This window comes from Oryctolagus cuniculus, chromosome 9, assembly GCF_051225735.1.
Source record: "Oryctolagus cuniculus isolate XC-2025 breed Fujian yellow rabbit chromosome 9, ASM5122573v1, whole genome shotgun sequence".
NCBI classification, from domain to species: Eukaryota; Metazoa; Chordata; class Mammalia; order Lagomorpha; family Leporidae; genus Oryctolagus; species Oryctolagus cuniculus.
The window spans coordinates 64,604,027-64,629,966 of record NC_142875.1 but is presented as its reverse complement, the minus strand read 5'-3'; the positions used below and the strand labels follow the sequence as shown (position 1 = coordinate 64,629,966).

At 47.3% G+C, this 25,940-nt stretch overlaps 1 protein-coding gene across 3 annotated transcripts; it reads right to left on the bottom strand.

Moving 5' to 3' along the window:
* On the bottom strand, positions 1-25,625 carry SLC25A30 (solute carrier family 25 member 30). Of its 3 annotated transcripts, XM_089304117.1 has the most exons (11): positions 25,483-25,621; positions 23,227-24,281; positions 18,971-19,093; positions 17,003-17,150; positions 14,868-14,962; positions 12,983-13,068; positions 9,633-9,728; positions 8,730-8,854; positions 4,707-4,845; positions 3,733-3,813; positions 1-2,635 (listed from the first exon to the last, which is right to left on the bottom strand). In XM_089304117.1, the coding sequence occupies exons 3-11, from the start codon at positions 19,032-19,034 to the stop codon at positions 2,594-2,596; spliced, it is 876 nt and encodes a 291-aa protein (XP_089160243.1). In that variant the 5' UTR covers positions 19,035-19,093; positions 23,227-24,281; positions 25,483-25,621; the 3' UTR covers positions 1-2,593. The 3 variants fall into 3 exon arrangements, 2 of the variants coding, with proteins under 2 accessions (XP_089160243.1, XP_002713005.1); XR_011378795.2 differs by lacking the exon at positions 23,227-24,281 and having other exon boundaries at positions 8,695-8,854; positions 25,483-25,624; XM_002712959.6 differs by lacking the exon at positions 23,227-24,281 and having other exon boundaries at positions 25,483-25,625.
* Between the last annotated feature and the right edge of the window lie 315 nt (positions 25,626-25,940).

The following is a 25,940-nucleotide window of genomic DNA, read 5'->3' as shown; positions in this document are numbered from 1 at the left end:
TTTTTATTATTATTATTATATATTACTCCAGTTTATTAAATAAATGCAACAAGATTCACAGCACACTTTCCAACAATGTTTAAATACAGAGCTTGGGGTACAAAAGCTTTTGAAAAAAATGTATACCCTTCATATAAAGCATACGATTTCTAGCACATGAATAAATACAGGGAACTAGAGCCATTGTTAACACTGCAGATCCGCAACACTCGGTGTCAATGGTCATAAATCCTTAAACAAACTAACTAACTAAACCATCTTCTTCAACTTGGTTATAAAAACTAGACATTCTTTTGCCAGATTTCAGCAATATATAAAAGAAGGAGGAACCTGTATGTGGTCATACCCCCCAAAAAACAAGGGGACCAAGTCATCCAGTCCCCTAAGTTGTTTCTCTGAAGCTTCGATAATTACAGCAACTCTTTCAGGAAACAGAAAAACCAGAGTAAGAAACAAGGCGGGTAAGGTCCTGTTCCATAAGGCACTTAGATCTGTGCTGAAGAAAACTGCGCTTGTCTTTGTCTTACAACGTGGCTGAGTTTTACAGTGAGGTTTGAATTGCTCCTCATCCTGGTATAAACATGGACATAATCTGAACAAGTTGATAATAACGACTGACCTTAACTAATATGGTTTTTATAATAATGGTTTTTTTAATAATGTCTGACCTTAACTATATGGTTTTTGAAAATGAACTTGTTTCTCCTGTTTTAGACATATGTACACTTTGAAAAATGTTCTCTGCATTTGAAAAAGAATGGTTCAAAAAAAAAAAAAAAAGCAATCCTTTAAACTCAAAGAACTCAAAAGCTGAGAGCCTTTCCATAGAAAGTATCCCATCAACGGAATGTCTTGGTAAGAGAAAAAAAGTCTGCGACATGTGGTTCAGTACCAGGAGCCAGGTCTGAAAGGGTGTAGGGTCCTCTACTGCCACCTACAGTCGGCCTGAGAGATGCACACTTTCACCCTAGCCTTAAGCAAGTAACACCTACAGACCAACCAGTCACCTTTGTCCTGCCTGGGTTTTCTAGGACTTTGTTAAGGCTCTTACTTTGGGAAATAAAATTCTGCATTGCAAAATCTTTTTCAAAGCAAACATTCATAAAGAAGAAAAGGTGAGAATGGCTGGGAGGGAAACTGCTTCTGATTCCATGAAAAACTCTCTCATTCTTTGTCTTCTCTATCAACAGAGGAAGGAGTCCCCCAGACAGGCTGGGGACCCCCCCCCCCCCCCCCCCCGGCACTCGCTGCAGGAGGGGTCTGCCTGGAACCCTAGTCTGTGTTTACCGCGTTTACCATGGTTCCCAAAGATCAGAAACGACCCAAGTAAATACATTCACTTTCCTGGGGCTGCATTCTAGAAGCGTAAATTGCATGTTCTTGGGACTCAGAGCCACCTTTTGCTTTGAAAAGAATAGGATCAAGAAAAGGAAAGGGGAAATATTATATACCTCTTATCAGAAACCGGATACACAGATGCACTGAAGAAATCATTTTGAAAATGTCAAGCAAGTACTGTCCAACCAAAGCAATGAGGAAGTCCGAGAAGACAGGAAGTGTTTTAGCGAAGATGATACAAATGAAGGCTTAAAAACTGGGAATCTGAAAAACTCCACTCTTCAACACACTTGCAAGCTTATGCTAAGCAAAACGTGTTACAACCTTAGCACGTGCAGTGTGCAGTGTTCCTTCTTTAACCGCAGGCTTCACTCATGAATACCGGAAGCCCATGATGGCATGACTCCTGTAGACACAAATGGTTCCTTGAGGGCCAGCAGGTGTACACGGGGGAGTGTACCCTCTGACTCCCCAGTAGCATTTGACATTCTCCAACAATAGACGTTACTATCCTCGTTTCACAGATTGGGAAATAATAAACTTTGTTAAAAATCGTCGCGCAAGTGACTCACATCTCCTAAGACAGAGGCTCAAGTTGTCTGAAAATGCTTCCCACCCCCATAGCCCTCGTTCGCCTCCCAAGCTAACGCATCCCACCTCCACGAGTCTAGACATTGCCAATGCCGTAACAAGGCCTCCTGAAGGTCAGGCTCTAGAGGCCGAAAATCCCCGTAAGTGAAGGATCCTCCCAGAACAGGACAATTTCCCAAGGATCCGTAACCTGCACTGCAGGTCTCCACTCCTGGAATTTCTTCCGCTGCTGCAAGAAGCGAAAGCTCCAGAGGCCCAGGAACACCACTGGGCCCTCTTGAAGGCTCCCCTGCACGGTTCCGATGGGCTTTTCCAGGGCACTCAGATATTCCTGGCTATAAGCTGACTCCCATCAAGAGCTGCTCTCTCTGAAGAAAACAGCATGGTCCCGATTTCCTTGCAAGGGTCCTTTAGCAAGAAACACGCGTCGTGTCCGTTCTCCGTGCTGTCGAGGGGCACTTGAGCGGTAAGGCTGGTGTCAGCACGGTGCAGGGATGATGGGCAGCCCATGCCAACAGCAGTATGAGCCCACCCCGTCCCCATCTGTCGCTCACATCCCAGAATCTGCGATGAGCCAAGCAGTGAGAGGCAGGTGATACGCAGGAGGCTGTGCTGTTCCGGAAGTCGGCTTTCTCAGGCGCAGGTCCTTTGCAGACCAGTTCCATCATAAATCCAGTTTCTTCAACTGTTCGTAGGTCACAAAGAACTGCAGTTACAGGTTAAGGCTAACCAAGAAGATGCCACCTTAACAACCCCAGTGCAAACCGCACAGCTACGAACAGTGCATTGGGGCGGACTCACGCCCTGGGCTTGGGGCACAGGGACCCCAGCTGAGACAGACAAATCCCCTAGGCACATCCACACGGATTATAATGCTCCCTGATGTTGCTGGGGTAGGGAGACTCAGCAATGTCACCTGGGAGGGCGGGCGAGGGAGAGGGCAAGCCCGAGGAAGCTCACCTCGATGGCTTCCACCAGACAGCCTTCCGGGAAGGGAGGAGTGGATAAAGGGAAAGAAGAGAATGGCGAACACCAACAGGCCTTCTTCACAAGGCTGCCTCCTCACGGCTAAGGAACCGCCACGCTGTTCCTGCGCCCGCCGGGGCCCACAGGGAGAGGGGCCAGCAGCTGGCTGCTGTCCCTCCCAGGCACGCCCTTTCAGGAATGCTGCTGCCAGCCACGCCTTTCCCAGGCTGCCTGGGCCATAGAATCAGTGCTTGATTCTCTCTGAGATCATAAATGTCCTCCGCCCCCAGAACAGGGGCCAAGTAGACATCTTTATAAACAACATTACCTCCCACTAACACCCTCATTAAATTAGCAGCCACAGTGTCCTGCACACAGACTGTGCTTCTCAGACATAAGAGTCAGAGAACTCAGCAGAATAAACTGTTTCTAAGTTATAATTAACAACAGGATAGTTTATATAAATAATATCCTTGGGGCCGTCATTGTGACGTAGCAGGTAAAGCTGCCACCTGCAGCACTGGCATCCCACGTGGGTACTGGTTCAAGTCCCGGTTGCTCCACTTCCAATCCAGCTCCCTGTTAATGAGCCTGGGAAAGCAGTGGAGGATGGCCTAAGTGCTTTGGCCCCTGCACCCACGTGAGAGACCTGAAAAAGCTCCTGGATCCAGACTGGCCAAGCTCCAGCCATTGTGGCCATTTGGGAAGTGAACCAGTGGATGGAAAAATCTCTCTCTCTCTCTCCTTCTCTTTTTGTAAACTCTGCTGTTCCAATAAAGAATAAATCTTAAAATATATATTCTTTAGCTACATTCTTTTTTATCCAGAAAAGGATACAATGATATTCCAAGGACCAAGTCTTAACCAATTTGGCCAAAACCCTTTATAGAGGGCAAAAAAACCTTCATTCTTCCATGTCTGTTAAAAGGAAAAGAAGAAAGAGTTAATTCCAACTTTCCAATTATATCAAATGCATTAATAATTATTAGCCAGACTGATCTATTTTTCTGCAAAATTAAATCTTGTTTGAAAGAAATGTCTATGAAATATTTACCCCATCTTTATTCATTAAAGGTTTCACTGTAGGTGGAAGACTAAGGTTCTTTGTTCAGAGGGTTGACTGAGCCCCACAGAAAGCAAATGAACAGCAGCTGAATGCATACAAAATCAGATATAATTCCAGCTAAGGTCTCTGCTGCCATGTGATTTGGTCTCCTAAACAGGTCAGAAATTAAAAAGCAATGGTGGCAGAGACATCTTTCAGAGCACCCACCACTGTTTCTTAAGTTGTTGAGTGGACAAAAGTAACTAACTTTGCTACACTAAGGCAGTACTTGAAGTGCAGGATGCAGCATGAGGCCAGAGAACGGGAACCACCAAGTGGTCCCCATTCTCTGGCTCTGGGCACATTTGCCACCCGTCCGGGAGCAGGTGGACCCAGTGACAGACGCTGAGCTGTGCACCAAGACCGACTTGCTCCTCGACAGCTGTCTGAATGAGGGATCTGCATCCTAGTTTCACTCAACAGGAAGAAGGTGTATTTAGGAAGGAGACACGGTTCTACTATGATCACAGGAAACATTACGATTTCCTCCTTCATGGCAGAGTGTGGGTGGGAGGAAAATGAGCTTTCATGTCTCAACATTCACCTAGATTTCATATTTATAAACTGTAGCCCCAGTGTGGCAACAATTGTGTCCCATATGTACATCTCAGGGCTTTAGAGCATCTCTCCTCTTAGCTTCAACATCTGAGGTTAAAAAAAAAAAAAGCCACACAATTCACAGCCCTGCACGCTCATTCCTTCTCACCTGTAACAGGCAGTCCAGGGTACCTGTGTAGCCTGAGCTTCTGCCATCTCGAAGGGCTCTCTGATTCATCATACGTGTTCTCACGACATCCACAGGGTTGGAGGCCAAGGCCCCCACCAGACCACAGGTGAAGCTTGAACTATGAAGAAGATGCCATTGGAAACATGGAAACGCTAACGCCCACCCAGCCACGGCAGCCACTGTCACGGGCGGGAGACACTGCCTCCCAGGACGATGTACAAGTCACATGGAGCAGAAGGAAATAGGTCAGGGAGGAGGGCCCCAGCCAGAGACGGCCAAATCCCTTAAAGATCTACACCGATTACTGGCTTAGAAATCCCAGCCACAGCTCAGGACAGCTCTGAGGCTCTGGGATGCCAAGGGAAAGTCCTCCCGGGATGATCTACTCCATCTACCAACCCGTAAGTAGGCACAAGTATTTCCACTCGAATCATAATCCTGCAGTTCTGAGATCAAAGAAAAAGATCTCTGTTTGCAAAGACAAGTTTCCCCCTATTAGAACATTTTTCAAATATTATTTGAGAGAAAGAGAATAACAGAGAGACAGGGGGAGACAGAGAGAAAGCTCCCATCTTCTAATTCAATCCCCAAATATCTGCAATGGTTAGGACAAAGCTGAGGACAAAGTTGGCTATAAACCAGGTCTCCCACGTGGGTGGCAGGAACCCAATTGCTTGAGCCATCACTGCTATTTTCCAGGGCCTGCACTGACAGGAAGCTGGAGTTGAGAACTGCAACTAAACCCACGTGCTCTGACATGGATGCAGGTATATAACTGCTAAGCTAAAGGCCCACTCCCCGATTTTAAATTACACAATGTATACATGTATCAAATCATCACATGGTACCCCATAAATGTACAGTCTTTTGTATCAGTTAAACATTTTTTTAAGATTTACTTATTTTTGAAAATCAGAGTTATAGAGAGAGAGAGAGAAAGAGAGAGGGAGAGACAGAGACAGAGACAGAGAATGTTCTATCTGCTGGTTCACTCCCCAGATAGCTACAATGAGCAAGGCTGGGCCAGGAGCTTCATCTGGGTCTCCTACGTGGGTGCAGGGGCCCACGCACTTGGGCCATCCTCTGTTGCTTTCCTAGGCCATTAGCAGGAAACTGGAGCAGAAGCGGAGCAGCCGGGACACAAACTGGCACCCATACGGGATGCCGGTGTCACAGGTGGTGGCTTTTCCCGCAACACCACAGCTCTGATCCTCAGTTAAACATTTTTTTTTTTTTAAATGAAGACGATAAAAAGAAAGATAAGAAAAAGATCTCCCTACTGTAATGCCCACCAGGAGTCTTAGGCTCTGACTATAATTTTGGTCTCACAAGATTACCACAGACCACACTTGGTATTGTTAAACTGAATTAAGTTTGGCCTATACGAGCCTCCATACATAACTGGCACCTGACTGAATATTTTTAAATAACATTCAACCCAACTTGAGAATAAACTCATAACAAGTAACTGAGTCTCAGCTGTTCATGGCATCTAAACCTTCCACCAATCACAGACTGAAAACTACCAAAGCATGTCCAAACGCCCAGAAAATCAGGCTATATCTACAATGATACTCCTGAATTTACAATGAGGTTCCATCCCAACAAACCCAGCATCCGCTGAAAATATCAAGCTGAAAATGCATTTAATATGTCTACCCTGCAGAACGTCATAGCTGAGCCTAGAAACCTTAAACAAACTCAGAATACTTTCACCAGCCTACCATTGGGCAAAGCCACCTAACCCCAGGCCTGTGTTACAATAAAGGGTTCAATGTCACCGGCAGTTTATAGACCACACTCAAAGTAGAAATCAGAATGGCTGTGTGAGGCTGCTTCCACTGCGAAGTGCAAACTGTGAGCAGAACCGCTGGAAGGGGCCCTCTGCGCGGCGTTTCCACTTCCCTGGCTATAAATACCGCCGGCACACGTGGTGGGAAGGAGCTCTCAGAACCATTTCTGGTCCTGAGTGCTACCCAGTTCAGGAACCACTTGTCTGCCCAGCTGAACTCTGTTCTTTGAATGGTATCGACTCGGAGAAAGTGTCTCCGCCTGACCGGCATCCCTAACCTCTAACCACTGGATGTCAACGGTACTTCCCCGAGTGGTGACAACCGCAAGTCTTGACACATTGCCAAATGTCCTCTTGGACAAAATCACAATCCCAAAAATGGATCAAATAAACCATGAAATATTCATACAATGTAATCATCTGCAGCTACTAAAAATAAATGAAGTCTCTAAGTACTGACTTATGGAAAGATACCTGGGAAGTTCTACTAAAATTTTTAAAGCAGAAAGGAGAATACAAACCATGATTTTATTTATGTTAATAAAATATACCTAGGGGCTGGCGTTGTGGCAGAGCGGGTAAGGCAGCAACCTGCAACATCAGCATCCCATATGGACACAGGTTCGTGTCCCAGCTACTCCACCTCTGGTCCAACTCCCTGCTAATGGCCTGAGAAAGCAGCAAAGAATGGCCCAAGTGCTTGGGTCCCTGCACCCATGTGGGAGACCTGGATGAAGCTCCTGGCTCCTGACTTTGGCCTGGCGGAGCACTGGCAGTTGTACCCATTTGGGGAGTGAACTGGTGGACAGAGGATCTCAATTTCTGTAACTCCTTCAAAGTAAATAAATAAATCTTTCTAAATATATATATATATGTAAATATTAAAGTGTGTAATGTACTTTTGTAGACATCTTGTATACACATAGAAAATGTCTGGAAGATATCTATCAAACTGGTAACAAAGGCTACCTCTGTAAAAGGTAAGGACTTTGATTTTGTCCTGTTCTACTTCTGAGTTGTAATTTTTCAAATATAAGAATATAACACTTTAATAATAAACTTTTTTTAAAATTTCTAAAAATTTTGGAGGCCAGCACCCTGTTGCAGTGGGTAAAGCCGCCGCCTGCAGTGCCAGCATCCCACATGGGCACATGTTTGAGATCTAGCTGCTCCACTTCTGATCCAGCTCTCTGCTATGGCCTGGGAAAGCAGTGGAAGATGGCCCAAGTCCTCGGGCCCCTGCACCCATGTGGGAGACCTGGAAGCTGCTTGGCTCCTGGCTTCGTTTTTTTTTTTTTTTTTTTTTTTTTTTTTTTTGACAGGCAGAGTGGACAGTGAGAGAGAGAGACAGAGAGAAAGGTCTTCCTTTGCCATTGGTTCACCCTCCAATGGCCGCCGCGGCCGGCGCACCGCGCTGATCCGATGGCAGGAGCCAGGAGCCAGGAGCCAGGTGCTTTTCCTGGTCTCCCATGGGGTGCAGGGCCCAAGCACCTGGGCCATCCTCCACTGCACTCCCTGGCCACAGCAGAGAGCTGGCCTGGAAGAGGGGCAACCGGGACAGAATCCGGTGCCCCGACCGGGACTAGAACCCGGTGTGCCGGCGCCGCAAGGCGGAGGATTAGCCTAGTGAGCCGCGGCGCCGGCCCGGCTCCTGGCTTTGTATCAGCACAGCTCCAGCCATTGCGGCTAATTGAGGAGTGAACCAGCGGATAGAAGACCTCTCTCTCTGCCTCTCCTTCTTTCTGTGTAACTCTGACTTTCAAATAAATAAATAAATAAATCTTTACAAAAAATTTTGGGGTAGGTGCTGTGGTACAGCAGGTTAAACTGCCACCTGGTATGCTGGCATCCCACAATGGAGTGCTGATGGGAGTACCAGCTACTTTGCTTCTGATCCAGCTTCCTGCTAAGGTGCCTGTGAAGTAAGAGGATGATGGCCTAAGTGCTTGGGTCCCTGCCACTCACACAGGAGACCTAGATGGAGTTCTGGGCTCCTGGCTTTGGCCTGGCCCAGCCCTGGCTGTTGCAGGCATTTAGGGAGTAAACCAAGAAATGGACGATATTCCTAACTCTCCCTCTCACTGCAATTCTGTCTTTCAAAACAAATAAATACATCTTTAAAAAAATTAGTTTTCTATAAATTTATATCAAATTACCACTCACACTCATGCATACCTAAAACATTAATTTTTAAAAATCCATAAACATACAGGAAGTGGGTATACACAGTGTCTCCCATCAGGCCCGAGAGAATCAGATGCTTTTTGGTGATGTCATAGACTGGCAGCTCCACACCAACGACAATAGCCGCCCTCTGAGCTGTGAGGGACACACCCTGGGTAAAAATATTAATAAGAAAAATAATTCAGATTTGCCTGCAAAGAACAAGTCTTACAAATATGCAAAGGTCCACCCTACAAATTGCCATGAATTTTTATGCTTTCCTGTTGCTGGGCAGAAATGTAGAGTGACTGAAGGGACAAGACCACAGGGCGGCAACTCAAAAGTGAAATCTAATTCTGATTCTGGCACTAACTGTACGACTTTGGGCCAGACGGTGACCAAGGAGAAGGCGCCTCTGAGAGTCTCTGGTCTCCTTGTCACACTGAGCGCTCACACTGGATGATCTTGGGGAACCATGCTATAAACTGAAAAGCCACCAGGATACTAGGAGATGGCACCCCAGGTCAGCTCTTGCACACCCCAGTTCAGCTCTTGCACACCCCAGGTCAGCTCTTGCCTAAGCACAGTTTCCTTAAGAGCCAGGACACCATACAGATCAAAATGTACACCAGAACGGGAACCCAGGCAGCTTCTCCATAGAATTCTTTCTTCAAAACGAAAATGATCAAACTAAAGGGAAGTTCAACCTTCACTTCTTCTATATGAATTGGTCAAAGGGCACTTCAGATTCCTGACATGGTCCCCACATTCCCAGGTGACAGGGGCGGAGCTGAAGGAGGAGGATGCCTTCAAGAACAGAAGATGTTGGAATATCTCCCCTTATTCCATTATTCCACTCAGATTAAAACAAGCAATGGAGACAGGAAAAAATAAAGACAGAAAAAAAGGAAGAACTAAAAAGTCAGCTAAAAAACATTCTTCAAGCTTACCTTCCACAGTCCCCTTGTCCCCTCTTGCTGGTAAATGTTGATGAAGTTGCCTATCATTCCTCCTTGAATGGTGTTGTTTTGGGCTTGCATCCGTATCTAGGGATTATTCCAAAGACCAACATGAGAATGGACACCAGCCCACTCCTTCCTACTGATGTGCAACTCTGAAAATCCTTCAACTGCTACTGTTCCCATCAACAGAAAAAACACTGTGATACAGATACTACCAGGATGCCACTTTACAACGTCCTCACCACACTGCATATGTGTAAGAATTGGTCCTCAGGACTCTAGAAACTCCAAAAAGCATCTAATGAGAGTCCAAAGAATCCTCCCTTCAGCAATTCATTAAGTATCAAAAAAGAAATTGGGGCGGGGGTGGGGGAGTGCTGTGGCATAGTGGGTAAAGCTCTCTGGCTTTCCTTTACCTACTACACCATAACACTGGCCCTAAAATTAATTTTTTGGAAAAGATTTTCGAGAGGGATAGAAAATAGTATAGGAGAGTACTTCAAAAAGTTCATGGAAGGGCTGGTGCTGTGGCACAGTGAGTTAAGCTGCTGTCTGCAGTGCTGGCACCCCATATGGGTGCTGGTTTGAGTCGTGGCTGCTCCACTTCTGACCCAGCTCTCTGCTAATGTCCCAGGGAAAGCAGAAGATGGCCAAGTGCTTGGGCTCCTGCACCCACATGGGAGACCAGGAAGAAGCTTCTGGTTCCTATCTTCAACCTGGCCCAGCCCTGGTCCTTGAGGCAATTTAGGGAGTGAATCAAGGATAGAAGATATTTCTGTCTTTTCTCTCTCTCTCTGTAACTCTGACTTTCAAATAAATAAATAAATATTTAAAAAAATAGTTCACTGAAAACCTGTATTCTGAAAAAATATGCATGGGTTTCCATTTTTTTTTTTTAATTTTTAAATTCTTTTGATTTCATCTTTCTTTTTTTTTTAACTTTTATTTAATGAATATAAATTTCCAAAGTACGGCTTATGGATTACAATGGCTTCCCCCCCATAACGTCCCTCCCACCCACAACCCTCCCCTTTCCCATTCCCTCTCCCCTTCCATTCACATGAGGATTCATTTTCAATTCTCTTTATATACAGAAGATCAGTTTAGTATACATTAAGTAAAGATTTCAACAGTTTGCTTCCACACAGAAACATAAAGTGAAAAATAATAGATGATTTTTTAAATGATGATGAAATCAGATCAGACCTATTGTCATGTTTAATCCCAGTGAGAGTCAAGTTGGGAATTGCTAATTTCTTCTTCTTCTTTTTTTTTAACAGAAGATCAGTTTAGTATACATTAAGTAAAGATTTCAACAGTTTGCACCCCCATAGAAACACAAAGTGAAATATACTGTTTGAGTACTCGTTATAGCATTAAGCCTCAATGTACAGCACATCAAGGACAGAGATCCTACATGAGGAGTAAGTGCACAGTGACTCCTGTTGTTGACTTTACAAATTGACACTCCCGTTTATGGCATCAGTAATCTCCCTATGCACCAGTCATGAGTTTCCAAGGCTATGGAAGCCCCTTGAGTTCTCCAACTCTTATCTTGTTTAGACAAGGTCATAGTCAAAGTGGAGGTTCTCTCCTCCCTTCAGAGAAAGGTACCTCCTTCTTTGAAGACCTGAATTCTTTTGATTTCATTTTTCTACAAACTTTTTGAAGTACTTGTGTATTTCCTGAAAGGTTTATATGTAGGAAAGAGAGAAAATGATATTAATGCTAAAGACTTAATATAATTAATAAGAGTTATCTGATGTGGCCGGTGCCGTGGCTCACTAGGCTAATCCTCTGCCTTGCAGTGCCAGCACACCGGGTTCTAGTCCCAGTCGGGGCGCCGGATTCTGTCCCGGTTGCCCCTCTTCCAGGCCAGCTCTCTGCTGTGGCCCGGGAGTGCAGTGGAGGATGGCCCAAGTGCTTGGGCCCTGCACCCCATGGGAGACCAGGGTAAGTACCTGGCTCCTGCCATCGGATCAGCGTGGTGCGCCGGCTGCAGCACACCAGCCGCGGCGGCCATTGGAGGGTGAACCACCGGCAAAAGGAAGACCTTTCTCTCTGTCTCTCTCTCTCACTGTCCACTCTGCCTGTCAAAAAAAAAAAAAAAAAAGTTATCTGATGTACTTGGCAGCACTGGGCATAGCAAGCATAGTTCTTAAATTAGTCTTTCCAAGTCACTTCTATTTCCAACCTGCGGGACCAAAAGGTATGCAGGCAAGCTGGCCGTGTGATGGCCACATGATGCTCATTACACACTGTTACACTTGAACTTCACAAAGGCCATGGAATCCATGTGACCAGATTCCACCACAGACATAAAGTTGGATGCAACTCTCTTTGCATTCTTAAGAATGAAAAGAGATTTATCGTTAAAAACAAAATAAAACTGGTGCCCTCATTTTTGTTTAGAGAGCAAACACATCACCACGAACTTCTAAGAGGAACCATTACTGCCACACTAATGTGGGAAAATAAACCAATATACAGGAACTGCCTTCCTATGAGCCCTGAGATACAGTTAGGAAATTGCCAGGAGTACAGATATTCTTCTGTAGCTCTCTGACCTCAACACTGGGAAACTTGGGACAAGAGCGCCCTGTATGTCTGTGCCTCCCATGCTGCAGCTCCACTATGGGGCCCGTGTCACTGCAGGGCACCCAACGTACTGCTTGTCAGAAACCCTGCTACACAGGATCTTTCCTATTTCATTTGGGTGTTACTCAGGTAGTACAAGGTAGAAGCACAAGACACAGTTAAATAATATTGGGGGGGGGGGTAGAGAGACATACCTTACGAAAGCTCAAAAAGTAACTGATGCCTAATTTTTATTTTATTTTATTAGTTCATTCTTTGCCTTATTCCAAAAGGGACTGAAGGAGACTGTATGCCCAGCGTTCTTAATAAGGTCATTCTAACATCTTATGTCTGATTGGGGTAAGTAAATATTTTTCATTTGTAATTCCTAAAATAAAATTAACAATAAGAAAATGCATCCAGAAATTGTCATGACTGAGCAGTCGAAATATGCATAAAACTTGTATATTTTGTAAAACAAAAGAGATTTTTCAGGGAAAAAAAAAGAGAGATTCAGCTGCATCCAAACTTGATCTTGTTGTTGTTCAACCAGCAAAACCAACGTCTACAAAATGAACTCTTTTGAACTTATCTGTGTCAGGGGGACATCCCCGTGGTGGGCAATGAAAGTTAAAATGTCCTGGCACTTACATTAGGAACACTTTCACATACACTGCATCTGTTATATTCACAGATTTCATTACCCAAATGTTGTTCTCAGTAAGAAAATGTGCTGGTAAGATCGAGAGAGCATGGCTTACTTTCAGAACATCTGTTGGATTAGCAATGGCTGAAGAGATGACTCCAGAGAGAATTCCACATATGACATTTATCAGTAGGGTTTCATCTGTAAACCAAGACATAGCATTACACTTTCCAAACATACAGGATTGTTCCCATGAGTAACTCAAACATAGGTGTAACTCATGTACACATGACTCCTTCACTGTAAGAGAAAGAATTGTGGGGCTGGTCTTGCAGTGTAGTGGGTTGAGACACTGCAGGCATCCCTTATGGGCACTAGTTCGAGTCCCGGCTGCTCCACTTCTGATTCAGCTCCCTGCTAACTGGCCTGGAAAGCAGCAGAAGGTGGCTCAAGTGCTTGGGCTCTCTCACCCACATGGGAAATCTGGAAGAAGCTCCTGGCTCCTGGCTTCAGCCTGGCCCAGCCCGGGCCATTGTGGCCATTTGGGGAGTAAATCAGTAGATGGAAGATCTCTCACTCTGTCTCTGCCTCTCCCTTCCTCTGTAATTCTGCCTTTCAAATAAATAAATCAATCTTAAAAAAAAAATAATTGTGTACTTTATGAATATGTATGAATAAGCAATGCTTAAAAGATTAGTATTTTTTCTGGCTAAAGGGATTTTGCTAAGCAAAATTTCTTGATCCCTAAAAAGGAACACAAACCATCATACAAAGTGAGAAACCACCTACCAATTTACTTGGTGTATAAATTCAGACCATTATAATCAAGACAAGATGCATTTGTTAGAAGAATTAAAAAGATATATATTGCTAAGAGATGACATGGAGAGTTGACATAGAAAGTGTCAATGACTGTCGTATGTGTTTAGTTTGAAATATTCTGAAGTACTTTCAAAGCATCTTAGCTCTTGTTCTCCCACTCTCAGCTAATGGTGGCCAGTGCTCATCTCATTGTGAAAACGACATGGAAAGATCTATGGGTGAAAATCACGTCACAGAGCCAGCCAGGCATGGAGAGTAAGAACTCAGTTCTGGGGCTGGTGCGAGGCACAGTAGGTTAATCCTCTGCCTGTGGCGCCAGCATCCCTTATGGGCGCCGGGTTCTAGCTCCAGCTGCTCCTCTTCCAATCTAGGTCTCTGCTGTGGCCTGGGAAAGCAGCCGAAGATGGCCCAAGTCCTTGGGCCCCTGCACCCACATGGGAGACCAGGAAGAAGCACCTGGTTCCTGGCTTCGGATCAGTGTAGCTCTGGTTGTTGCGGCTATTTGGAGAGTGAACCAATGGATGGAAGACCTTTCTCTTTGTCTCTCCCTCTCACTGTCTGTAACTCTACCTCTCAAATAAATAAATAAAATATTTTTTTTTTTACAAAAAAGAACTCAGTTCTGAATACCAAGAGATCAGCTGGACAGAACAGTGACAACATATTCTCCAGAACAGGCACTTTGCAGATGCCACAACTGACTGAGCTGTTTGTAGTCGTGGCCCTGGTAAGTGTTGCTCACCTCAATTCAGCTGATAACTGACCTGCCCTTGTTTCCCTCAATGTTTATTTCTTTTCTTCTACTTGAAAGGCAAAGTGAGAAAGGCAGAGACAGACACAGAGATCTTCCACCTGATAGTTCACTCTCCAAACAGCCAGCGCTGGGCCAGGCCAATCAGAAGCCTGGAACGCCATCCAAGTCTCCCTCACCGGGTTCAGGGGCACTTGGGACATCATCTGCTGCCTCCCAGAAGGCACTGAGAAGCTGGATCAGAAGCAGAGCAGCCAGGGCTCACACGGGCATCCTGACATGGGATGTAGGCATCCAAGCAGCAGGTGCAACGCCTACCCCTCCCCCCCACACTCACATGAAGCACAAAGCAGCAGTGAAGTTACAGCAAGCTGAACACCCTGCTCTGAAATCGCTTGATAAAGACAGCCCCCTGCTGTCCGCTCACCTTCGGGGCGTTCAACAAATAATCGCTTCAGGCTCTGGTAAGTGCCTATCTTGATGGTGCCATAGGAAGCCTGGCGCAACATGGCTGGGGCGATCCTGTCAAACCAAGCGCAAAGGGACAAGGACAATCTCAACATCAGACTCCTCCAGACGGCCCACAGAGTGCCTTCCACAATCAGACGGCGCGGATACGGTCTATCACAACTCAAAATCCAGCGAGAGAACAGTGGCGTTTGCACCAATTATTAGTGCGCTCAGTGAAAGCTCCGCCCCCACCCCCCCCCAACGTATGTCCCCTCCATGAAGACGTAGTACACGAGGAGTCCGAGTGCCCATTCAGTGAAAAGGCAAGGGCTTCCCTTCCCCAGGAAAGTACCTCCCGTGTCACCTCCCACCTCCTGAGGTTCGCCCTGTTCCCTCAAACTTTCCCCATTGCGATACGGAAGCAAGCAAGCTCAAGACAGAACCAGGAGAAACAAGTCAGCTTTCTCCATCCCATATGCCCCTCCTGTGACACTCCAACCCCACGCCCACCATGCCCACCATGCCCACGCAATCTGGGATCCTTGCAGTGCCCTCCCTCAAAGCTCCCCTCAAGGAAGTGACCAGCTGACATCTCTATTGCTAATCAAATGACACCTTTCAAGGAGTAGCTCATTTAGCCTCTGTGCAGTATCTGCTCAGGCCCCCTGCAGCTGTCTCCTCCCAGATCTGCAGTGACATCACCTTCTCCACTTCTGAATCCTGTGTCCTCCAGGGACCCCTTGCTCCACACACGCCCTGGGCAGCTCATCTACTCCCATGGCTTCTACTTCCATCGAAAGACGGGCAGGCAGGCAACTCTTACAATGGAAATCTTGTCAATTCTACTTCTTAAAACCCTGCAGCAGCTTCTGTCTGCTACAGGCATAGAAAACTCCAATGCTTACAGGAACCTGGTGGAAGCCATGAGCGAGTGAGGGTCTAACTGTATACACACATACATGATGTGAGTGAGGCCTTTCATAAACTGGAGAGAATACCCTCGACTCCCGCTATAGTTGTCATAAGTGAATGAATGTAAGTCTTCCTCAAAGGAAACCCAGATTTTATGTACAATTTCTCATTTTTAAAATGACACAACTAGAAGCCAAAAACCTTCTAGGATGGTGAATCCATGCAGGTGCTGTGCGCCCAGGATGAGACCAGTGGTGTAATAGAGGTGATCAAGATGCTTAGCATGGGTGGGGCTGTCCCTATCCCAACTGCTATGAACACTCCAGTTCCATCCCTTGCTTCTTGTCAACTCCCATACTACACCCAGGCTGAATTACCTGTAGTTCCTAAAATGGTCCGTGTTCTCTGGCATATACTGCTGGCTCTGTCTGAACATAGCTCCCCTCTAATCTCACCTGGCTGACGATTCTTGATCCTTCAAAATCTGATCCAGTGCCCTCTGGACTGACCACGTTCCTGAAACCACACCCCCCTCAATTTCCCACCCCCAAGTCTGGGACTGAGGTCCTCTCTCTACCATGTTCTAGACCCTATCAGCTCCCTCGGAACCCCGTTTACACACATGCAGCCCCTACTAAGCATGGTTCCTTAAGACGGTGTGCCACGGCCGATTGCCACTTAGCCTCCCAATTCACCCTCACCCTTCCCTTGTGCCCTGAGAGGGTGACACCCAAGGCCTACATCACCCACACTCCCCCACCAATTGACTTCCGGGTGGGTTCAGTCAGTTGGAGAAGGAGGGAGGGAGGAAGAAGATGGTGGGTGTTGTTTTCTCTCCCTGGGCACTCCCAAAGCATCCCTCAACAACCCTGTGGCAAACCATGGGAATTCAGAACAGCTACAGGAAAGGATTGTTTTCAAAGAATGAAAAACTGAATTAACAGGATGTTCTTAAACAAATGCAATCTTTGTTTTGTTGTCTGCACTTGAACATAATAAAAACGTGGTTCCCCCAACACATTCACTAAATGAAATCTGTATTTAAAAAATAACGTTGGAAGTATAGGTGACGAACCCACCCTGCTAACTGCTGTGATCAAATACACCCCAAACCTTAGCTTTTTCCTCCGTGAAGTCTGAGTCTTAAGGCTAGCCACCAGCAGAGGTCAACAGGGACACAGATGCAGCAGGTCTACTCACCCCGAGTACAGCGCCTTGAGCCCTTCCTCTCGGCCTATCCTCACCAACGCGTGCAGCATTCCTCGATATCTAATCTCTCTGAAGTTTGCATCGTTCGTCTGGCCTTGAATCTGGAGCCTTGTCTTGGTTAAATCAATTGGAAATGTGCCTTAAAATTTTTAAAAAAGAAAATTTCACTACATAAAGGCTAGTGATACATAAAGTTCATGGAGGAAGCAGTCACACTGTGAATCAAGAAATGGCAGACATTGCAAAATTTTTCCTATTAATAAAAACAGGGGGAACCAAAAGATGCATAAAACCAAAAAGGAAGCATAAACCTATTTTCTTTTCTTTAGATTTTTATATACGTGATCTTATTCTACATAGGATTTCGGAAGGCTGCCTTGCTGTTCAAAGAAGATACCTACAATGATTTTTTAAAAATTATTTATTTATTTGAAAGTCAGACTTAGAGAGAGAGAGAGATCTTCCATCCACTGGTTCATTCCCCAAATGTCAGCAATGGCCAGGACTGGGCCAGGCTGAAGCCAGGAGCCTGGAACTCCATCTGAGTCTCCCACATGGATGCAGGGGCCCAAGAACCCAAGCCATCTTCCACTGCTTTCCTAGGTGCATTAGCAGGGAGCTGGATCAGAAGTAGAGCACCTGGGACTCAAACTGGCACTCACATGGGATGGCGGAGTCATAGGCAGAGGCTTTACTCACTGCACCACAGTGCTGGCCCCCATGGAATGATTTATACAAACAGGAAATCCACTTAAAAACATATGCTACTACTGGGTAACTATGTGAAGGCTAAAATTGGGTTCAATATAAAGGAATAGAGATAAAGAAGTTCACTTTCTAAAGTGGCTTACAAAACAGTCTACAATGAAATCTGCGTCTATTGTTGTGGCACAGTGAGTTAAGCCAACACCTGCAAAAAAGGCATCCCATGAGCATCAGGTCAAGTCCCAGCTTCTCCACTTCCGATCCAGCTCCCTGCTAATGCTCCTGGGAAAGCAGAGGAAGATGGCCCAAGTCCTTGGGCTCCTGCCACCCACGTGGAAGTTCTTGGCTCCTGGCCCCTGTCACCCATGTGGGAGTTCCTGGCTTCTGGCTTCAACCTGGCCCAGATCCAGCTGTTGCAGCCATTTGGGGAGTGAACCAGCAGATAGAAGATCTCTGGTTTCTTTGTATCTCTGCCTTTCAAATAAATAAATAAGTTATTTAAAAACTAAACAAATAATCTGACAAAGCAAGTAAATATGTCTACTATAGTACCTAAAGGTCCACCCAAATATGTAAAACCCAGTGTCACACAGGAAGTCCGATTCACTGTGTCCATGGAAGAGCCCACCAGCACACAGAATCTAAGCCTTGACCCTCACCCTGGTCCCCATGGACTCCTCGGGCATCTGTCCCAGCTCAGCAGCAGCTGAGTCCTGGAAGCAGTGCAGTGTCCAGCCTCACACTGGGCACTCGGAGGCTCCCCAATCAATGTTTGTTGAAGAAATGATTCCAGAGAATAAACAAACCCAGGAACAGATAGGATCCAAGATGAACCTGCCCGGCGAGGAAGTCACGCATAGGTTGTGGCCAGTGTACCCAATTAGACAGTGACTCCACAGTCACAGTCAACCTCACCTGGCTCAGGCAAGACCCCAGAGTGTCCCAACCTCTTTACAGCCAAATGCATAAACAGGGGGAAGGCGGGGGCCCGCGGCAAGCCAGAAATGACGCACGAGGATTTTGTTTGGTCCACAGACCCAACTTTCTCCCCCACTGAACTCTGAGCCCCAAACTGCTACTGGGTGACCCAAATGACTATTTCGTCTTGAAAACAGCACCCAAAAAAAGACACTTTAGAATTCTGAGATTGCTTCACAAGCTCCCGTTCTGCACTTGAACTGCTTTTACATCAAGAGCGAAATCGCAGGCTGAAATTCCAACAGCCTCCCACGCAGCGGGCAAAGGGGTCCTTACCGCATTCGGCCGTGATGGAGGCCAGCCCTCCATACACAAACGGCTTCCAGTTGAGGGCTGACATTTTCCCACTGTTGCTTTCCTCTTTGATTTATGCAAACATCGCCTCCAGTGTGGCTCTTCCTGGACACAAAAGGAAGGGGTTTCACATTTAGGATTTTGCACACAGGCAGCTGCTTCTCTCAACTCTTTGGTTTTATTTGGGAAGTGGTTTCAGATGCAAGCATCGCAATCCACCCCCCACCCCAAAGGAAGCCTCAGCTTCCCTTAGCACCCAAGGCCCAAACCAGCTCTTTCTATTGTCCTGTTACCAGTGGCCTCAACTGTCACTCAGGCCTTAAAGAGTAATCTCTGTGCTGGAACCCTGATAAGTGTGCATGCACTCAGTGTAGGGCGCCAGGGCGCCACAGGCTTTCTGGGTAGTCTGTATTATCTTCAATCTGTTCTTGTGCAACAAATATTTGCCATTCATTTGACATTGTCTTAGTGAGTCCAGACCAGGAGGCAACGCATTCCACAGATGCACTGACAGAAAAATGTTGCAAACCCTTGTGGCAAGGCAAAAATGAACTTAAAGTTGCCACGACCTACTTGGAGCTCACACTCTGTGAACGTGGGCTCTCTTCTGGCCATCTTCTGTTACTAGCTGGGAGGCAGCCTAGCATGATGGAAAGAGGCAGACTCTGGTCGGAGCCACACTCTTTCTCCCTAGGGGAAATTCTTGCTAACCTCCAAGTTTAGGTTCAAAGCCAGAATCACCAGAACAGACACTTGGCCTAGTGGTTAAGACACCAAACTCCCACATCGGAGCACCTGGTTTGATTCCCAGCTTTGCTCCCAACTCCAGCTTCCAACCAATGGAGACCCTGGCAGCGATGATGGCTCATGGGTTTCTGTCACTCAGCTATGAGATCTGGTTTGAGTTCCAGGTTCTCAGATTTGGCGCAGCTCAACCTGTGGCCATTGCAGGCATCTGGAGAATGAACCGCTGGATGAGAGCACTGGCCCCTCCCCCCAGTAAATCTGTAGAAAAACCATCACAGAAGCCAGCACGACCATGCAGAACAGCTCACTTCTATTCTCTAAGCTAAATAAAATGCTTACCTTTGCCTACTGTGGGGATTAAATATTATAAAAACACCCAACGAACACCGTCCATCCTCCTTTCCCTTACCCACTGTGACAGTACTCACTGGCACCACAGCCAGGCCTTCCATGTTCATGTGTTCTGTGGATCTCTGGGACTTGAATTGGAAACTCTGGCCTGGTATCCATCACCAGGAAACACATGCAAATCAACCTACTTCTGTGTATATGCTATCAGCTGTGACTACTGTTGGCTTAAAGTGAATTTCGAATATTCTAGAGTCAGTATTGGCAAGCAACATGCCCAGTGCTTTTACTATGCATGTGCTTAGGGAGTTCCCAAGTCTACTTTTCCCAGGAAGCGACTACCTGTGGAAGTGACCTTCACAAGTCACCACTGCCCAGAACGGCAGTTCTCAACAGGCCAAGGAGCTCGTTAAAGCTAAGAGAAAACACAAGAAACCCAGAAGTCCCTAGATTAAATCTACCGATAGCCATTCCTCATTTACAAATGTTAACCAAATTCAGAGGGATCACAAATGAATAAGGTAGAAGGCTTATTAGATATGGAACTTGAAAATCATATTTTTTTAAAAAGATTTATTTATTTATTTGAAAGGTGGAGTTACAGAGAGATAGAGGCAGAGACAGACAGAAAGAGATCTTCCATCTGCGGGTTCACTCCCCAAATGGCTGCAACAGCCGGAGCTGGGCCTATCTGAAGCCAGAAGACTCGAGCTTCTTCTGGGTTTCCCACACAGGTGCAGGGGCCTAAGGTCTTGGGCCATCTTCTACTGCTTTCCCAGGCCATAGCAGAGAGCTGGATCGGAAGTGGAACAGCCAGGTCTTGAACCGGCGCCCATATGGGATGCCAGCACTGCAGGTGGCAGCTTTACTGGCTTCGCCACAGAACCGGCCCCAATCATATGGTTTTATGTAGCAAACTCTGGCCCTCCCAACAAATCATCTCATCTACCTATTATCCTTGAAAACAGTTAACAACACCTATACTTAACTCTTAGCTTTTACAAATTCCTAACTAATCTGATGATTAACACTATAAGTTAGGAAAACACATTATTAAGAGACAATCATTTATTTACTAACCAGTAATACCTTTTCCAGCCCTCTCTTGGATTTTGCTGACTGTCAAGTTAAAAAGCAAAATAATAACTACATAACAGTGGCATGTGGAAGTACTGACACCAACAAAATGTTCTCTGTAAGTGAGTTCAGTGGACTCCCCCACAAGTCTGGGATAGGAAGACAGTTACTGCCATCCTCACAGATTAGGACACCCAGTGTCACCCCCTGCCAGGCCACACGGCTGACAACTCCAAGCATCCTGACTGCAAGTGCAGAGTTCTTTCTGCTGCCACCTGAGGTTGTCCACTATTATAAAGAAGTGGGGTATGGAGATTTTTTAGAATCCACAGATTCTAAACATAAAACATTCTAGTAATGTTCTATTAATTTTTTTATTATTTTTTGACAGGCAGAGTGGACATTGAGAGAGAGAGAGACAGAGAGAAAGGTCTTCCTTTTTGCCGTTGGTTCATCCTCCAATGGCCGCCGCGGCCGGCGCACCGCGCTGATCCGATGGCAGGAGCCAGGTACTTATCCTGGTCTCTCATGCGGGTGCAGGGCCCAAGGACTTGGGCCATCCTCCACTGCACTCCCTGGCCACAGCAGAGAGCTGGCCTGGAAGAGGGGCAACCGGGACAGAATCCGGCACCCCAACCGGGACTAGAACTCGGTATGCTGGCGCCGCAAGGCAGAGGATTAGCCTGCTGAGCCACGGCACCGGCTAATGTTCTATTAATTTTAAGGAGAAATATTACCAAGCAAAATCAAAAAATGTACTGGTAGGAGAATGTATCTTATAAACACTAAAAATGTACTTAATAAAGGAGAAAAAACATTAAGAGAAAATATAGGAGCCAGCGTTGTGGCATAACAGGTTAAGCTGCCACCTGCAATGCTGGCATCCCATATGGATACCGGTTTTGTTACCGGTGAATGGCAGGGTTCTTGTCTTCCTGCAAGAAAGAATTCAGACATGAGACAGAGTAGTGGAAAGCAGAAGTAGCAAAGTTTATTAGGGAAAAGGACATCCGTAAGAACGGATGGGCACCTCTCCAGACAGGACCTGAGAGAGTGCACAGTTGCTCGGACTGGGGGGAGGAGCAGTTGAGTGGACAGAATACACCTGGACAGGCCAGGCAGGCGGCTCAGCATGGAGGCAGAGGACTGAGTGCACAGTCCCAGTCCGGTTGAGTGAGGCCCCACAGTCGGGTTGAGGCGGGGGCGGGGGAGGGGGAAGGTGTGGATGGGGGTGGTTAAGGAGTTGGGTCTTGCTTCCCCACCTCTGCTCCTCTTGGAACAAAGGGCTTTTTGGATGTAAATAGAAAAACTTCTATCTGAGTTTTCTCCCTCAAGTTATCCGATAGGGGGAAGTCACAGCAGAGAGCTGGCCTGGAAGAGGGGCAACCGGGACAGAATCCGGCAGCCACGGTGATGGCCAATGACTTTTAATTTAACTTGGGGGTGTGATATTTGCCTCAAGCACCAGTGTGGAACACAGGATTCCTTATCAGGCCTTCAGCCAGGTGAATCGCTTCTTAAAATACAGACACCAGGGCCCTGCCCCCAGCCCCTCTCCCCTCTCCCCCATCCCAGGGAATGAGGATCTCAAGGGCGCAGCCCAAGCACCAGGGTTGTTCCTGAGTTAATAAACAACAGCCACTTCCTGCCTGGGAAGCTGCAGTCACTTAAATCGTGTTTTAAGCAGTTAATTTTCAATGCTGACATTAAAGTTGATTCTTCCTTCTATTTATCTAATTTAGCAGTGATTTTTTTCCTACTACATATTGAAAGACAAACACAAACTTTAAAATATATTCTTCCAAATGCCAGCCCCCCCCCAAAATAAAAAAAAAAAAAAAACATGGGAGATGGGATTCTAATTGATATTTAATTGTAAGAAAGTTTAACCACCGTACTGTCATATGACTCATGTCATCTCACTGATTAACTTCCTAGTTTTCTGCCACTACTTCTATTTGTTTTGCTAGTTTAGTTTTAATGAATTTCCACTACGGTTTCCTCTGACAGTTTTAATATTACATTTTTAATGAGATTAAAACCCAAGGCTCTTAGTTAATACCTACATGCAGTCAACTAGAGCTCCAAATGGCCGTGGACTTGCCTCCTCATAGTTTTTGTGGCTTGGGATCACAAACCCCCAGTGTCTAGCCAGATGTGCCACCTAAGTGAAACTAACCTTCCACAAATGAGTGTGCCCCCCCCCCATCAGCAGCTTCCACCCCCAGACTCTAAGAAAGAGCTTCCTTCCTATTCAATGCAAGTTAGCTAGCCAGAGACTAAACACCACTTCCCGACTCTTCCACTTTCCTTTCCAAATGCTAGCACTGGATTCCCTGAACAGATGAGACCACTGGGCCTTCCCAGGTGAATGTCTGCTGAGTTAAAGAAACAATCACTTGGCTTAAGCCTGAACTAGAGAGCTGGGGAGTTGGACAAACATCCAAACAAAAGGTGCAGGTGAAGACTGGCCTGGGGGAGCCGGTGTTGGCCAAGCTACTCCAAGCTGCCCCTCTCCGGGGTTCACTGATCCCAGGCTGCAATCTCTGTTTGGTCAACATACACTTTGTTTTGGGGCCCTCTTTGGAAGGAGTCCCCTTACACACATTCCTATACTTCCAAGCACAGTTTCTGGAAACATTCCAATTCTAGCCACTGATGTGCCGAGACTGACAGCTCAAGGCAATCAGAGATTCACATGGCCTTGGCGGTCACCTTGTCTCAGCCCCAGATCCAGGCAAGGGAGGACAACTCTGCAGGGGCGGGGAGGGGGCAGCTTGGGGGAGGCTGAGCTTCTAGATCGCTTCCCACTCGGCACCCCTCTGTCACGATGTGGCCTGCATTATGAACACAATCCTAACAATACTAGCTGTCATCGCTGGATACGTGGCATCGGGCATGACCATACATTTCTACACAGGCTTTCTAAAAGCCTATGAAATAGATATGGTTACTCCCATTTCACGGATGAGGAAACACTGCTTCCCAAAGGAACAATGACTTTTCCCGGTCCCAGCTGCGCAGTGTTCAAACCAAGGTCGCTTGGTCTTCCCTCCACATGGTCCTGTGCAGAAGCTGTCAGGCAAGACTGGTGGGTGGGTGGGTACAGAATCCTCCACATCTGGAATAAATGCAGGATTTTTCCACTGAGGAGTTAGAAAGCTGTCTGCATGAAACTGTTTTCTGGGTGAAAATGCTGCACAGGAAGAATTCCAGAGGATTCTCCCTACACTTCCCACACAGGCTAAGTTACCCACCCTCTCTCTTCCACCGTTACTTGGTGATGGAGCTTGCCTTTGAATACATTCAGTCTGGCTGCAAGTTCGTATCTGCCTCCTCTCTGTTCTGCACCCTTTCCCTTACACTTGGTATGTTGTTCTCTCTGATCTCATTTGTACAGCTGTGAAGAGAGGTAATTAAACAGTATTTGCTGTGGGTACTTCGGCACGCTTTCCAAGTTCCTCCCAGGTAACTGTTCATAAATTCTCTCACCTACCTGGCATTCCCTTTTCAGCCTGCAAACTAGCCTCATAAATCTTCGTCCCCTGCCCCCTGCTGACAGCCCTTTCACGAACTTTTCCCATTTCCTATTCTTTTTAAAGGTGCAGAACGAAGACTAAGCTCATCACGGACTTGAAGAGAAACGTGGCGCTGAAAAGGAACCTTAGAAATCTGACTTCACATGAACGCACCGAGCCCACGGTCACAAGGTTTGGCAGCAGCAAAGCCAAGACCAAACCTGCACCTTCACCAGAGGAACGGAGGCAGAATCTGCACTGCGGTTCCGACCCTGTTCGGCTCTCTGGCGCAGGGGCACTAAGGCTGATCGCTGCAACTGCTGTACGGGAAATCTTATAACCCAGAAAGCCCTTGAAGCCCAGAGCTACAGGAACTTCCCCCAGCACACTCATTGGGCCCATTCTCAAGAAAGGAAGCCAACCCGGCACGCGGCATGGGCGCTTCAAAGCGCAGCGCGCCGCCAGCGGCCAGCCGGAGTGGCAGGGATGCGCGGGGAGGGAAGCCGCCGGAGCTCGCTCCGGCACAAACGCCCAGATGCAGAGCGGGCGTCGCGCCGGCATCCCAACGCCTAGGGAACAGGAATCACCGCCCACTACCCACAGCGGTGCTTGAGGGGCCGGCCCACCCGGGGCGGCAGCAGCCCGAGGAGCTGGGCCCGGTCCCCGGAACGTCGCGCCCCCTGAGCCCGGCCCTGCACGCGAACCAGACGACACCCGCGCCACCAACGACATCGCCCGCCGTCGGGTTCCCGGCGCCGCGGAGCAAGCAAGCCGGGCGAGAGCAGCCGAGGGTCAGGGACTTACCCGGCGGCAGAGGCCCCGCTCCGCCCTTTTCCAACCCGGGCTCGGCTGCGGCCTGCCAAGAAGGTGGCACAGGAGGTGGAAAAAGGGCCGCCGAGCGGCGCGGGTGGCCCAGGCGCCCACTCGTGGCTCCGCCCAGGCCACCCTGGCCCGCCCACCACCTAGATTCCCATTGGTCTGAGTCGGCATGGCCCCGCCCGGGACACGCCCCTTACCGCGCTAGCCGACCGTGGAGGGATGGTTCGCCCAGGTCCCGCCCCTGCCTCAGCCTCAGCTGCTATTGGCCGACGCCGGCACATCCCCGCCCAGGGCACGCCCCCATCCACCAGTCACCGGCCGCGGAGGGGCGGGGCCGAGAGAAACTCCGACTCACGAGGGAGGAAATGACCTGCGACTCGGGGATGCCTCTACCGCCCCGGTTCTCGAGTCTGCTGTGTAGAAAAGCTTGGGGAACGCCCCGA